The 13,837-nt window shown below is 32.2% G+C and overlaps 2 protein-coding genes across 2 annotated transcripts; one reads left to right on the top strand and one right to left on the bottom strand.

Moving 5' to 3' along the window:
• Nucleotides 1-9,686: 9,686 nt before the first annotated feature.
• On the top strand, nt 9,687-10,454 carry LOC106407691. The gene has a single exon (XM_013848558.3). The coding sequence runs from the start codon at nt 9,731-9,733 to the stop codon at nt 10,322-10,324; it is 594 nt and encodes a 197-aa protein (XP_013704012.2). The 5' UTR covers nt 9,687-9,730; the 3' UTR covers nt 10,325-10,454.
• Nucleotides 10,455-10,750: 296 nt separating this feature from the next.
• LOC106407573 (UDP-glucose 4-epimerase 2) lies at nt 10,751-13,244 on the bottom strand. The gene is made up of 9 exons (XM_013848448.3): nt 12,943-13,244; nt 12,475-12,524; nt 12,237-12,372; nt 12,046-12,147; nt 11,714-11,941; nt 11,503-11,581; nt 11,327-11,409; nt 11,149-11,240; nt 10,751-11,013 (listed from the first exon to the last, which is right to left on the bottom strand). Exons 1-9 carry the CDS (start codon nt 13,123-13,125, stop codon nt 10,920-10,922), a joined length of 1,047 nt encoding a protein of 348 aa, XP_013703902.2. The 5' UTR covers nt 13,126-13,244; the 3' UTR covers nt 10,751-10,919.
• Between the last annotated feature and the right edge of the window lie 593 nt (nt 13,245-13,837).

Raw genomic sequence — 13,837 nt, 5'->3', positions numbered from 1 at the left:
CACTGGTCCATATCTCTCCATGAGGGAGAACTCCAACATGGTGTTGTTTCCAGAGTACAAGAAGGCTAAGGAACAACATAAGAAGTACAATATGCCAAGAAGAAGTGACTTGAATCAAGCCAGGAATGTAATCAAAGAGTTTGAGCATCCATCGATTCAAGGTCGAACCATGTATTCATCTGTCATTGGTGGTTCAAATGAAGAAGGAACATGGAGAAGTACTGATAGTGCAGCCAACACTGATGGTCCAGCAACCATGAGTGACCTACATTCCCTTATCCAAGCCTTTATCTCATCCAAGAAGACTGCTACACACTCTCTTGACCCTAAACCTAACATTATAGATTCAGGAGCAAGCCATCACATGATTAGTGATAGAAACTTGATGAGTGATGTCCAGCCTGCCTCAGGGAATGTTCAAATAGCAAATGGTGATAAGATTAAGATAGAAGGGATAGGGAACCTGAGGTTGTTTGATAGGGAATCTACTGCCTTGTATATGCCTCAGTTTACATCAAACTTTCTATCTGTGAGAAAGGCTACTGTTGATCTGAGTTGTCAGGTTGTCTTCAGACCAGATGAGGTTGAATTTCAAGACTTAAAGACAGGCCAAGTGATTGGAAAGGGGCACGTTCACAATGAACTCTATCATCTTTAGAAGACAGAGATGTCTAGACCATCCACTTCTCAGTGTTTGGCTAGTACATCCAGCGGGGTTGATAGCACACTATGGCATGCTAGGTTGGGACATCCTCATACAAGAGCCCTAAACTTGATGCTTCCAGGTGTGGTCTTCAAGAATGATGATTGTGAAGCTTGCATATTGGGGAAGCATTGTAGAACAGTCTTCTCACAGTCTAGCACCATCTATAAAAGATGTTTTGACCTAGTTCACTCTGATGTATGGACTGCTCCATGTGTGTCCAGAGAGAACCACAAATACTTTGTCACTTTCATTGATGAGAAATCCAAGTACAGTTGGGTGACACTGATTCCGTCTAAGGACAGGGTGTTGGATGCTTTCAAGAATTTCCAGACCCATATCTGCAACCATTTCAATGCCAAGATGAAAATTCTAAGGTCAGATAATGGTGGAGAGTATACAAGTCATGCATTCAAGCAATATCTTGCTCAACATGGGATTACTCACCAGACAAGCTGTCCTTACACTCCTCAACAGAATGGAGTTGCTGAGAGAAAGAACAGACATTTGATGGAGGTAGCAAGATCAATGATGTTCCACACCAATGTTCCAAAAAGATTCTGGAGTGATGCTGTGATGTCTGCAACGTATTTGATCAATAGAACTCCAACTAAAGCCCTCACCAACATGTCTCCTTTTGAGGTTCTAAATAAGACCAAACCATCTTTGGACCATTTGCGTGTGTTTGGATGCCTCTGTTTTGTGATGATACCTGGGGAGCTGAGGAACAAACTTGATGCTAAAAGCTCAAAAGCTATGTTCATTGGTTACTCTCCAACTCAGAAGGGGTATAAGTGCTATGATCCAGAGTCAAGAAGGGTTCTTGTCTCGAGGGATGTGAAGTTTGCAGAATCTAGAGGCTATTATGATGGAAAGAGTTGGGATGAGCTCAAAGATCTTTCTCAATCAGCCTCAGATAGAGAAAATAACCTTAGGGGAGTAATGGAGAGTCTGGGAATCAGTATGCCCTCTTTACCAAGTGTGGAACCTGTCCCTGAAAATGTATCATCTACTGCAGCTAATAGTGTTGAGAGCACTCATCCTAATCATGAGGGGGGCAGTAGAAATGTTGAGCAGTGTACACAAGCTCAACCTGAAGAGAACTCTGTAGCTCATGATCAAGATGAGATGTCATCAGAATCAGATGTTGAGACTCAAGTAGATGCGCCAAGTGAAGGAAATAAAGCAGAACCTGAGCAGATACAACTTTTGAGAAGGAGTACAAGGATCAGGAAACCCTCACAGTGGATCAACACAGAAGTTTACTTCAATGCTGAAGTTGTAGCTCACCCAATAAGTGCAATATGCTCCCTTGCTCAATATCCAGAAGATCATCAAGTCTTCATCAGTGAATTGGATCAGGAATACATTCCAAAAACATATGAAGAAGCTATGCAACACAAGGAGTGGAGAGAATCTGTTGGAGATGAGATGAGAGCCATGATCAAGAATGATACATGGTTTGAGACTGAACTTCCTAAAGGAAAGAAGGTAGTGACAAGCCGACTTCTCTACACTATCAAGTATGGAGCCAATGGAAAACCAGAAAGAAAGAAGACAAGACTGGTTGCAAGGGGATATACTCAAGTGTATGGTGAAGATTATCTAGACACTTTTGCACCAGTGGCCAAGCTTCACACTATAAGGATTATCTTATCTCTTGCTGTCAACCTTGAGTGGGATTTATGGCAGATGGATGTGAAGAATGCATTTCTTCAAGGAGAATTGGAGGATGAAGTCTTCATGAGACCACCTCCTGGTCTTGAGAACATGGTGAAGCCAGGAAATGTTCTCAGATTAAAGAAGGCAATTTATGGCTTGAAGCAATCTCCAAGGGCTTGGTACCATAAGTTGCGCACCACACTCAATGGAAGAGGCTTTGTAAAATTAGAAGCTGATCACACCCTCTTCACATTAACTAGTAAGCAAGGTATTGTGGTCATCTTAGTCTATGTGGATGACATCATCATCACTGGTAGCAACAAGGAAGGTATTCTCTCAACTAAAACATTTCTTAAAAGTGCCTTTGATATCAAGGATTTGGGAGAGTTGATGTATTTTCTTGGGATTGAGATCTTCCGCTCTAAAGAGGGTTTATTCTTATCTCAAAGGAAGTACATACTTGATATTTTAAAGGAGGCAGGAAACCTTGGGAGTAAAAAGGCCAAGACTCCATTAGAAGAAGGATACAAGGTGCTGAGAGATGGGGAGTATGGGTCTACACCATTTGGAGATATCAAGAAGTATAGAAGAATGGTGGGCAAGCTCATCTATCTAACCATCACCAGACCAGATGTGTGTTTTGCTGTGAATCAAGTGAGTCAACACATGGGAGCTCCTAAGGTGCATCATTGGAATATGGTGGAGAAGATCTTAAAGTACCTAAGAGAGGCGCCTGGCCAAGGAGTATGGATGACATGTAACAAGAGTACTGAAGTTGTTGGGTATTGTGATGCTGATTGGGCTGGAGACAGAGTTGATAGGAGATCAACTACAGACTATTGCACCTTCATTGGAGGAAACCTGGTCACATGGAAGAGCAAGAAGCAGAAGGTGGTGTCTTGTTCAAGTGCTGAAGCAGAGTATAGAGCAATGAGGAAGCTTACTAGTGAGCTCATTTGGATCAGAAACTTACTAAAGGATTTGGGCATAGAGACAACAACACCAATCACAATGCACTGTGACAATCAGGCGGCCATACATATAGCATCAAACTCAGTGTTTCATGAGAGGACAAAGCACATTGAAGTTGACTGTCACAAGGTGAGACAAGCTGTGGAGCAGAAGATCATTTTACCCTGTTATACTAAAAGTGAAGATCAGTTAGCTGATATCTTCACCAAGGCAGCAAGCACTAAAGTCTGTGAGTTCATTCATCCAAAATTGGGACTCATAGACCTCTCATGTTACTGATATCTCCTTCATGAAGTGTTCTACTCTTTCTTTGACTTGGGTTTTCTCCTAAAGGGTTTTACCTAGTTGAGGTTTTAATGAGAGAATACTTCATGGCTTCCAAGCTTGACTTGTTCCATATGGTCAAGGTTGAGGGGGAGTGTTGACATGAAGCAGAAGTAAGCTGCCAGACTTGAGAATTAAGCTGCCAGACTTGAGAAGTAAAATGCCAAATTTGAGAATTATGCTAGAGACTTATAAGGTTTTATAAAGCTTTTATAAGGCTTTATAAGGTTTTATAAGGCTTTATAAAGTTTTTATAAGCTCGAATTTTATTGAAGTGAAGAAGAAGAGAGAAGAAGACTGTTGAAGATATTTTAAAACAATGAATATTTTATTATATTGTGTACTGAGACAACTTGCCTTTAAATACTTGTACCCAGATCCACAATTAAATCAAGGAAACTATTCTCTCCTTCTCTCTCTTACATTTTGAGATCTACTTTCTCTCTCTCTCTATGTTCTTCATGTTCTTCGTTCCCGAGAAATAAACTCTCAATAATTCTCTCGTTCTAACAAAAGAGCGGTTAACTATAAGAACATATCTTAGTAGCATTATATAAAAAGATCACTGACCTCAATGCATTGTTTCCTTTCTGGCGAACGACTCTACACGAGAAACTACAAGAGTTTTCCATAGCTAAGTTTCAAAGTATATTCAGATTCTCTCGTTTGTAGATTTGAGTCATAACATATAAAACCTAACTTACCATTTTCTCTTTCCGTTGTGTGAGTTTTCTGATCTCAGCTTTGCTTCTCTCCACAAGCATAAGGGTTTTCTTCATCTCCAAGCTAACCTCTGGTTGCTTCTCGTTCATTTCCTTCACAGAGTCCTCAAAAACCGATAGATTCATCTCAAACAACTTCACTTTCTGCATCAACAACTTCAAAACGTTATGTTTATCCCTAACTTCATATTTCTTGTCTCCCACGACACTAATTAATCGTCTTCACAACATCTTTCTTCTTCTGGCCGTCAGTTTCCTTTAGAGTCTGATTCGTTGCAATGTTCTTCACTTCCCCAGATTGTTTCTCATCTACTTCATGGTCCAGTTCCAGCATAGCTGGTTTACTAGGAAGACTCTTTGACCCAACAAATAGATCTTCAACCCTTTGCTCAAGAGCATCAATGCCAAAGACCCCTACAACACTCAGAGCAGTAAAATTGAACATTTCACAAGTTATTTAGCTCGAGTTTCAGATATTAATTCAAATTCAATTATTGTTTAAAAATAGATTTTTTTAAGTATCTATACATTTGGATTGGGTTCAGATAATACGTAACACTCAAAGTATTATCAGACTTCATAGCACATAGGAGAGTATCATAGGTATACATTTGGTTGAAAGTTACTCTTGGAGTCTAATTTGTCAATTACAAGGGCTTCTTTCATCGCTCACAATGTGAACTATTACAACTTGACTAGATTTTTTACTCGCGCTACGCGCGAGTCTGCTTTAATAATTTAATTTAATTTTGCAATATTTTTTAAGAAAAAGATGAATTTCGTAAAAAATATTTTTATTAATATTATTAAAATATTATTTGATTTCCTATTTACATTTTTTTTATAAATTGTTATTTTTGAACTTAGCTATTTATTTGTTTGTATTATAAAAGTAAAATTACTGTTACTAAAGTATTTATAGTTTCTTATAAGTACATAATTTTAATATCACATAGATTATACTATCCTATACACTGCTATGAATACTTTATTAATAATTAGTTTTATTTTTTAATAATATTAAGATAATATAATAGAAAATTGTTTTATATACATTTTTCTATGAAATTTATTTAAAGTGTGCATTATTATTTTTCATAGTTAAGTTTTTATACAATTTTACCATTTAAATAACTAATATTTAGATATCAGTTTGTTTGTATACGTAAATGTATAAATGTATTTATAAACATGTGTATATTGTTTCTTAATAAAAAAATTAAAAGCGTCATATAGATTGTTCCATGCTTATTAACTAATACAACACTATTATAAATATTTTATTATAGTTTTATATATATTTCTATTTGAATGACATAAAAGATTAATCCTTATGCAATATATCTAACTTTTTTGTATTTACCAAATTTTTAGAATGAATGTATTATTATATACTTATTTTATGCATATTTGTATTTAAAATACTTTTATTTAACTCTTTTAAATGTATATCTAATAGTTTTATATGTATATTTATGTCTAAATCATAATAAATATTTTGATGAAATTTAAATAATAGTAACTATCTGTTTGTTAGATATAAGAAAAGGAAAATATATATATATAATTTATGCTAATATTAAGTAATATTTTATTTATTAAAATAAAAAATAAAAATCTAAAAAATTAAATATATCTCCTACTTGATATAGTTACAATATAAATTAGTGGTGGGATTATGATGTTTTAGCGGTTCACAAAATGTTTTCCCCGATTGAGAAGTTACTTTTCTCGGAAAAGGGTTACCATGTACTTCGATTTATTATTATTAGTGACCTAATTTAAAAAAAATATATATTTTAGATAATAAAAAAATTTAGGTATGTTTCATAAACACATGTTTGGTTAGTTAAATGAATATTTGGATTATGACTTTTTAAAAACAATTGTCTCAAAATTTATTAAAATCTAATTGTTGATGAGTAAATAACTATGCTAATTTATTTAATTGATAAAAGGCAATTCAAAAGCATATAAACAAACTGTTTAATCAACAATATGTGTCTTAATTGTGGATTATTCTTACCACATTTTATTTTTAATAGAACTTTGTAAGCTTATTATAAGCCAAAACTGAAATGGCCCGGTAAGAAAGAAACGAAAATTGACCAATGTTTTTAAGAACTTTTTATAATCTATTATAAAATTAGATGATTTTGTAGCCAACACCAATATAAAAATACTAAAATTTTATTTTTTACCTATTTGATTAGGTTAATTATTTTAATATTAATTATATATTTTATTTTTATGTATATGCTATTTTATGTTTTGACATACTTTATGAATTTTTTAAATAAATTTTAGTGTTATGTTTTAAGATAGTTAGCATATATATCAAGTTAGTTAATTTTAGTTCATATTTTGAAATTAATTTATAGATTTACTTTAGAAATATTAAGATTTATAAAAATATTAAACAATGATACTGATTTGGAATATTTTTCATATTTTTATTTATATATGAATATTTTTAATAGTATATAGCCCTTATCGTAATATTGGCGGTGGACATAATTTGTTTTTTTTCTTGTTAAACTCTTTTTATGTTAAGTTTTCAAGAATTTAGTATAAATACCAATCTAATTTTTAAGATAATTAATACATTAGTTAATTTATCATTTTTGTAATTTTGTATTTATTTTTATTTTACTTTCACATACATGATTATTTGAACATTTTTTTATGTTGATTTCTTTTTTAAAATGTTATTTTTGTTCGATAAAATTTTATTTTTAATTTTCAAATATTTAGTTTAAAAATAAATTTATTTATTTCTGGCAAAAAAATTTAAACTTATTTAATTTTATTTTGAGAGAAATAAAATATCTGAAATTTTATATTTAAAAATATAAAATTAACATTTTGAGAATACATATTATTAATAATAATTTTAGCTTCTATGTGACCACTTTAAATAACATATAGCCTCAATTTTAAAATCATATGTGCTTTAGATTCATATTTTCTTTATTATTTCAAATTCTTTTATTTTTTAATATTATATTTTGTACGTAAAATTTATGTTATTCTTCCAAATATTTAGTTTATATATCAATATGATTCCTTTAATGATTTTGGCTTTTTTCTAAATTTTACATTGATTATGAAAGAAATAATTTTTGAAAGTTCTATAAGTAATATATAAAATGGTGATTAACATATTTTTCTTGGTGCTTCAAGATAATATATGGATATTCTCAATAATTTACGGCATCAAATTATATATAGTATATGTTATTTGTGAATATTTTCAGTTATTTCTGTTTTTTAAAGCATATAGTCCATATCATATTAAAGGTTACATACATAATTATATTTTTAGTAATAATATGCGATCAATACCAATTCCTATAAGGTACGTGAACAATCTCTTATTATATTAAGTTTTCAATAATTAGCTACAAATATCAATCTAACTTTAAAGATAAGTTTTACAAATTTTAATTTATCTTTTTATAGTTTTGTGCTGATTTTTATTTATTTTTACATACGTGATTATTTATAAATATGTTTTTTAAAACTTTGTTTCTTTTTGAATATTTTTATTTTTGTTAATTTTTTGTTTAATTTCAAATATATAATTATTTTATATATCAAGTTAATTATCTTTAATAATATTTTTATTTACTTTATCAAATTAAGATGCTGACTTTTATATTATTATAATGATATTTTTAAATTCTATGTGAACACTTAAATAATATATATCCTCAATTTTGAAATCATATGTTATTTAGATTCATATGTAATGAAAAAGTGATTTAGATTTACATTGTCTTTATTATTTGAAATCCTTATATTTTTAAGATTATTTTTGTTACTTAATTTTATGTTGATCTTCCATACATTTATTTCTTATAATAAACTGATTCTTTTAGTTATTTGGCAATTTTGCTTACAAAATTTATTATTGATATTTTTTTTGTAAGAAATAGCTTCCATTTTGAAATCATATTTTGTTAGATTCATATGTAATGAAAAGTGCTTTAGATTCATATTGTTTTTATTATTTTAAAATCTTGTATTCTTTAAGATTTTTTTTGTTAGTTGATTTTATGTTGGTCTTTCAAAGGTTTACTTTATATATCAAATTGATTCCTTTAATAATTTTGCATTTTCACTAAATTGAATAGTAGTTTCCTTTTTATTTTGAAATAAATATTTTTTGAAAATCTTGAAATTTTTAAAATAATAATTAAAATGGTAATTTGACATATTTTGGTGCTTTAAAATAATATGTGGATATTCTCAATGATTTATTGCATAAAATTACATATAGTACATATTTTTGTTGAATATTTTCAGCAGTATATAACCTAAATTTTGTAAATCATGTGTTTTAGATTTATATAGTTATAATTGTTTGAAAGTATTGCATTTTTAAATTAACTATTATATTTGTTTGTTATTTTTATGTTAATTTTCGAAACTTTATTTTATATAGTATAGATTTGTACATGATGTTTTTAACTTTGTAAGTTTAACTTATTTGATAATTATTTATATTTTATTTTGAAATAAAAAATTTCGTAATATTAACATTTTTAGAAATACCAAATTGAAAAACGATTTGGTATATTTTTGGTGCTTTAAAATAATATGTGAACATTCTCAATGATTTATAATATCAACTTATATATAGTATATGTTAGTTTGAATATTTTCAATAGTATATAACCTAAACTTTGAAAATCATGAGTTTAAATTTAGATTTATATAGTTATACTTGTTTGAAAGTCTTGTATTTTAAAATTAATTATTCTTTTCGTTATTTATTTTTTAATTTTTGAAAAATATTAAACATTACGTTAACTTAATATAGTATTTATATTTTTGTAAATTTACCTTATTCGATATTGATTTATATTTTAGTTTGAAATAAACATTTTTTGGTAATATTAACATTTTTAAAAATAGTAAACTTAAATAATGATTTGTCATACTACGATTGGTGGTTTAAAATCTTACGTGGACGCTTTCGATGGCTTATAGACTCAACTTTTATATAGTATAGATTCAATAGCGTCAGGTTATCCATAGTGGCTCAAATGTTTATTTTACAACGAAAGAGCCAGTGTCTCTGCTTGGGAAATTAGAAGTGTGATCATATTCACATGTCAAATCACATACATCCAGTTTGGGTTCGGTTCGGATATGAAAAATTAGTAAGATGCCCATGCTTAACTAAGGCCACATCAGTTTCCTTAATGCAACGTTATCCCCATGGCCAAACAAATATCCTTTTGCTTTACACCGCTCGCTTTCCCTAAAAAAGTTAAAAACTCTTATCCCTACCAGAGACCACTTAAAACATCTCTACCAAACAAACATCCCTCTCTCCAGCATGGCAAAGCCTTATTCTTCTTCGTCTAGCCAAACAAACCTCGCTTCATGCGCCGTCGCCGCCATCTTCATCGTCTTCCTTATCATCGCCTCCGTTACCGTCTACCTCACGGTGTTCAGACCTAGAGATCCCGAGATCTCCGTCACAAACGTCAAGGTCCTGTCATTCTCCATCGCCAACAGCTCCGTCAGCTTCACTTACTCTCAGTTATCCGTCGTTAGAAACCCTAACCGCGCCGCGTTCTCTCATTACAACAACAGAGTCCAGCTCTTCTACTACGGTAACCGGATCGGGTTCATTTTTATACCGGCTGGTGAGATCGAACCGGGTCGAACGAAGCGAATGGCCGCTAGTTTCTCCGTGGAGTCGTTTCCTCTAGCGGCTTCTGCTTCTCGAATCTCCGCTGATGATTTTGGAACCGGGTTAGTGGAGGCGGATAGTCGGGTCGGGTCTACTGTGGAGATAGAGTCGAAGCTGGAGATGGCGGGTCGGGTTCGAGTTCTTGGTCTGTTCACTCATCAAATCGTGGCAAAATCAAGTTGCAGGATCGCAATTTCTACTAGTGATGGATCGATCGTGGCCGTCCGTTGTTGATACCAACCCTTTTGTAGCAATGTAAAAGTGTTTATTTAAAAACACATGTAAAAAGACCCTTCTTGGGTTCTTGTCTGAATCCTGAAGTTAGAAAGCTGCAAATATAAATACATAGATTTTGTACTTCAAAGTTGTTCAAAAAAAAAAAAAAAAAAGATTTTTTACTTCAAAATGTAACATGAGGGTTTGTACTTTCAAGATTTTGCTACTTTTGACTTGCATGAGATTGTACTTTTAGATTTTGTTACTTGTGACTTGCAACTTAAATGGAGTTTAACTTCGGTGTCAAATTGGACTAATGAAAAAGAAAAACGAAATGTGTCGATTACTTAATAAGATAAAAGATATATTCAGATTCATCATTCCCTTTACATGTCTACAGTAACAGAACTTGTAGAAACTGGAATAATGAAGACGACTTTCGGGGAACTAAAAAAGAATGAGATTTAAATATCAAAGATTCAAAGAGTAGCTATGATCAAATTAGTAATACACGGATTTCTCCACTTGCTTCTAAAAAAAATTTGGGTTCTTGATCAGCATTTTTTCATATGATTATAAAAATAAAAAATGCAAGAAAAAGAAAAAACGAGAGTTAAGAGGAGCCATTGGAGGAGTTGTAGCCATAAGGATTATTGCTGGCCCAGTTCCATAGATCCCTACACATCTCTTCGATCCCATACTTAGCCCTGCATTCATACCATACCAAACAAGTATAATAATAATTAGACTCAAATGTGGGGTGTGCATTTTTATTTTACTAAAACCCATTTCAATACAGTTCATCTACTCTATTGACAAACCAAAAAAAAAAAGGAACTTACTTCCAATTTAGCTCGCGTTCTGCTTTCTCTGTTGAGGCGTAAACAATCTCAGCGTCTCCAGGACGTCGTCCGGCCATCACCAACGGGATTTTCTAATCGGAAAGAATCAAAAATATTTAAACCAATTATCTTTTGGTTAGAGCATTGTTCTATGTAAACAAACCAATCAATGGTTTACCTTTCCGGATGCCTTCTCAAAGGCAGCAACCATTTCTAGGACCGATGTTCCATTACCCGTTCCAAGGTTGTAAACCTCACAACCTGACCATTTTTTTTCCAATAATTAAGCTTTGGATTCAATGGCAAAACATTATGAGAGGAGAAACAAACAAGAGTTTAAAAGATAGTCCTTACTGATTTTGAGATCATCTAGCTTGCGCAGAGCGGCTATATGTCCATCTGCTAAGTCAATGACATGAATATAATCTCTAACCTGAAACAAATATATGGACAAAATAATGTTAAGACAAATCACTAATTTGTCTCACATACATGAGACTGTAATGTAATAACTAACAGTCAAACAATTCTTGTCTACCAGAGACATTCAATAAGACATACATACCCCTGTACCATCGTTTGTCTTGTAGTCGGTTCCAAATACGGTGAGGTGAGGTCTCCTGCCAACTGCAACTTGTTGGATATAAGGCATGAGATTGTTTGGAATTCCAAGAGGATCTTCACCAATGTAGCCACTAGGATGTGCACCAACAGGGTTGAAGTATCTAAGCAATATGATCTTCCATTCAGGGTCCGAGCGATGTACATCCCGGCAAATCTCTTCAATAAAAAGCTTTTACACAGCAACAACCAAATAAAAACCCTGAGTCAAATTAATTTTCCCTGATTATCATTATCACTACCACAAAGATGGACTATGGTAAATTCAGTTACTACCTTAGTACGGCCATATGGGTTGGTTGCAGAAATTGGGGACTCCTCAGTGCAAGGAACCTCTTTTGGCCAGCCATAGACTGTAGCCGACGATGAAAACACAAGCTGGAAAACAGAGTAGCAAAAGCTAATCATGAGATCAAACGAAGACAAAAAAAAAGGAATCAATGTGGTGGAGAGGAAGAATGATTTACATTTTTGCAGCCGTATTGAGCCATAACCTCCAACAGAGTAATAGTGCCAACAATGTTATTATTATAATACAGCAAAGGCTTCTCCACACTCTCACCTACTGCTTTAAGTCCAGCAAAGTGTATCACTGCATCAAACCTGTTAATAATAATTCCATCAAACCAATTATATGAACATACTAATCATTTGTAGTCTTAAAGATTCTCAAAAAAGGTTTTATTTTAAAATTTTCAATCATACTTAGTTTCTGAGAAAATCTTCTCAAGCGCAGGCCTGTCTCGGAGATCCACCTTCATGTAAGAAAACAAACACAAGAGTTTTAAGAAACTAAAATTAACCCCAGACATTATGTACTTCAGAAATGGCAGGCGCATATTTAAATATACATGTTAGGTTTAAGGCACGATAAAAAAAAATCTAACAGATCAAAAATATATAAATAAATATAGAACTTGGGATCATATAGTATTATAGTATACTGTTGCACATGGTATTGATGCTTTATTCTGATATTTTTATGTATAAACACAGAAAGATTAGGCACATGGTGTTAGGGGCATAAAGTTAACTAGAATCCTGGAATCACACACAAAATGACCTGTTTTCACAAAACTTTTATTGAAAAAAGTTCTTGACGTACACGTTTCCAAAAAACCTAACACGCAAAAAAAAAAAATTCCACGGAGAGAGAAGGGGGACGAAAGAAACCTGGTGGAAGGAGAGGCGGTCTTCGTTTTGGCCGGCGATTTTCTTTACGCGTTCGAGAGAAACAGCAGAGGAATTGTCGAGGTTGTCAACAACGACGGCGGAGTAACCACCGTTAAGCAGTTGAAGCACAGTATGACTTCCGATGTAGCCAGAGCCGCCGGTGACCAGAATATTCTTAGACATCGTTAACAGAAAGTAAATAATCTTAATTCAGATAAGATATGAAAATTCGTGAGAGCGTTTTTTTAATTGGGATGGAGAGCAAACGGGGTTTTATAGAAGCGGTGATGGAGATATTTTGAGTTTTGACTGTATATTTACTTAAAGATTCTTATACGTTTCTAGAGAGAGAAATGTGGCACGTGGCGGAATATGATATCGGTGCGAATATACCGGATTGCTTTTAATTGCCTAAATTACCTTTGACGTTATTGTTAATGGACTTTTTTCTTTTAATTTGGAAAAATGTAATTTATTACTTTTTATTTGGATTTTGATACATTTAATAGTTTGCACTGAGAATAGATCTACTTTAGATTATGAGAATATCTTTTTTACACAAAAAGATAATACGTATGTATTTTGGATTCATTTTCCAAATTTACTTTATCTTATATATTAAAACAGAATTCACAACCTTATTTCATGTGTGATTTTTTTTTTAAATGGACCTAATGGATATATTCTTAAAAAGTTATGTTACATTTAATCTCTAATCTTATCATTTAAATAAACAATAGATGATCTATTGGATTTATAGATAGTATAAATTAAATAGATATAATTTAATGTCGTAATACTATATTTCCATATGTTTTTTTTTAACGCTGGATAATTATGCTATTACAAAGATGAGAAATATTACAGACGATTCTACAGCCGACAATTCTACCTT

The sequence above is a fragment of the Brassica napus genome, chromosome C7, assembly GCF_020379485.1.
Source record: "Brassica napus cultivar Da-Ae chromosome C7, Da-Ae, whole genome shotgun sequence".
NCBI lineage: Eukaryota > Viridiplantae > Streptophyta > Magnoliopsida > Brassicales > Brassicaceae > Brassica > Brassica napus.
The sequence above is the reverse complement of the archived record's forward strand: the minus strand, read 5'-3'. Positions and strand labels throughout refer to the sequence as shown.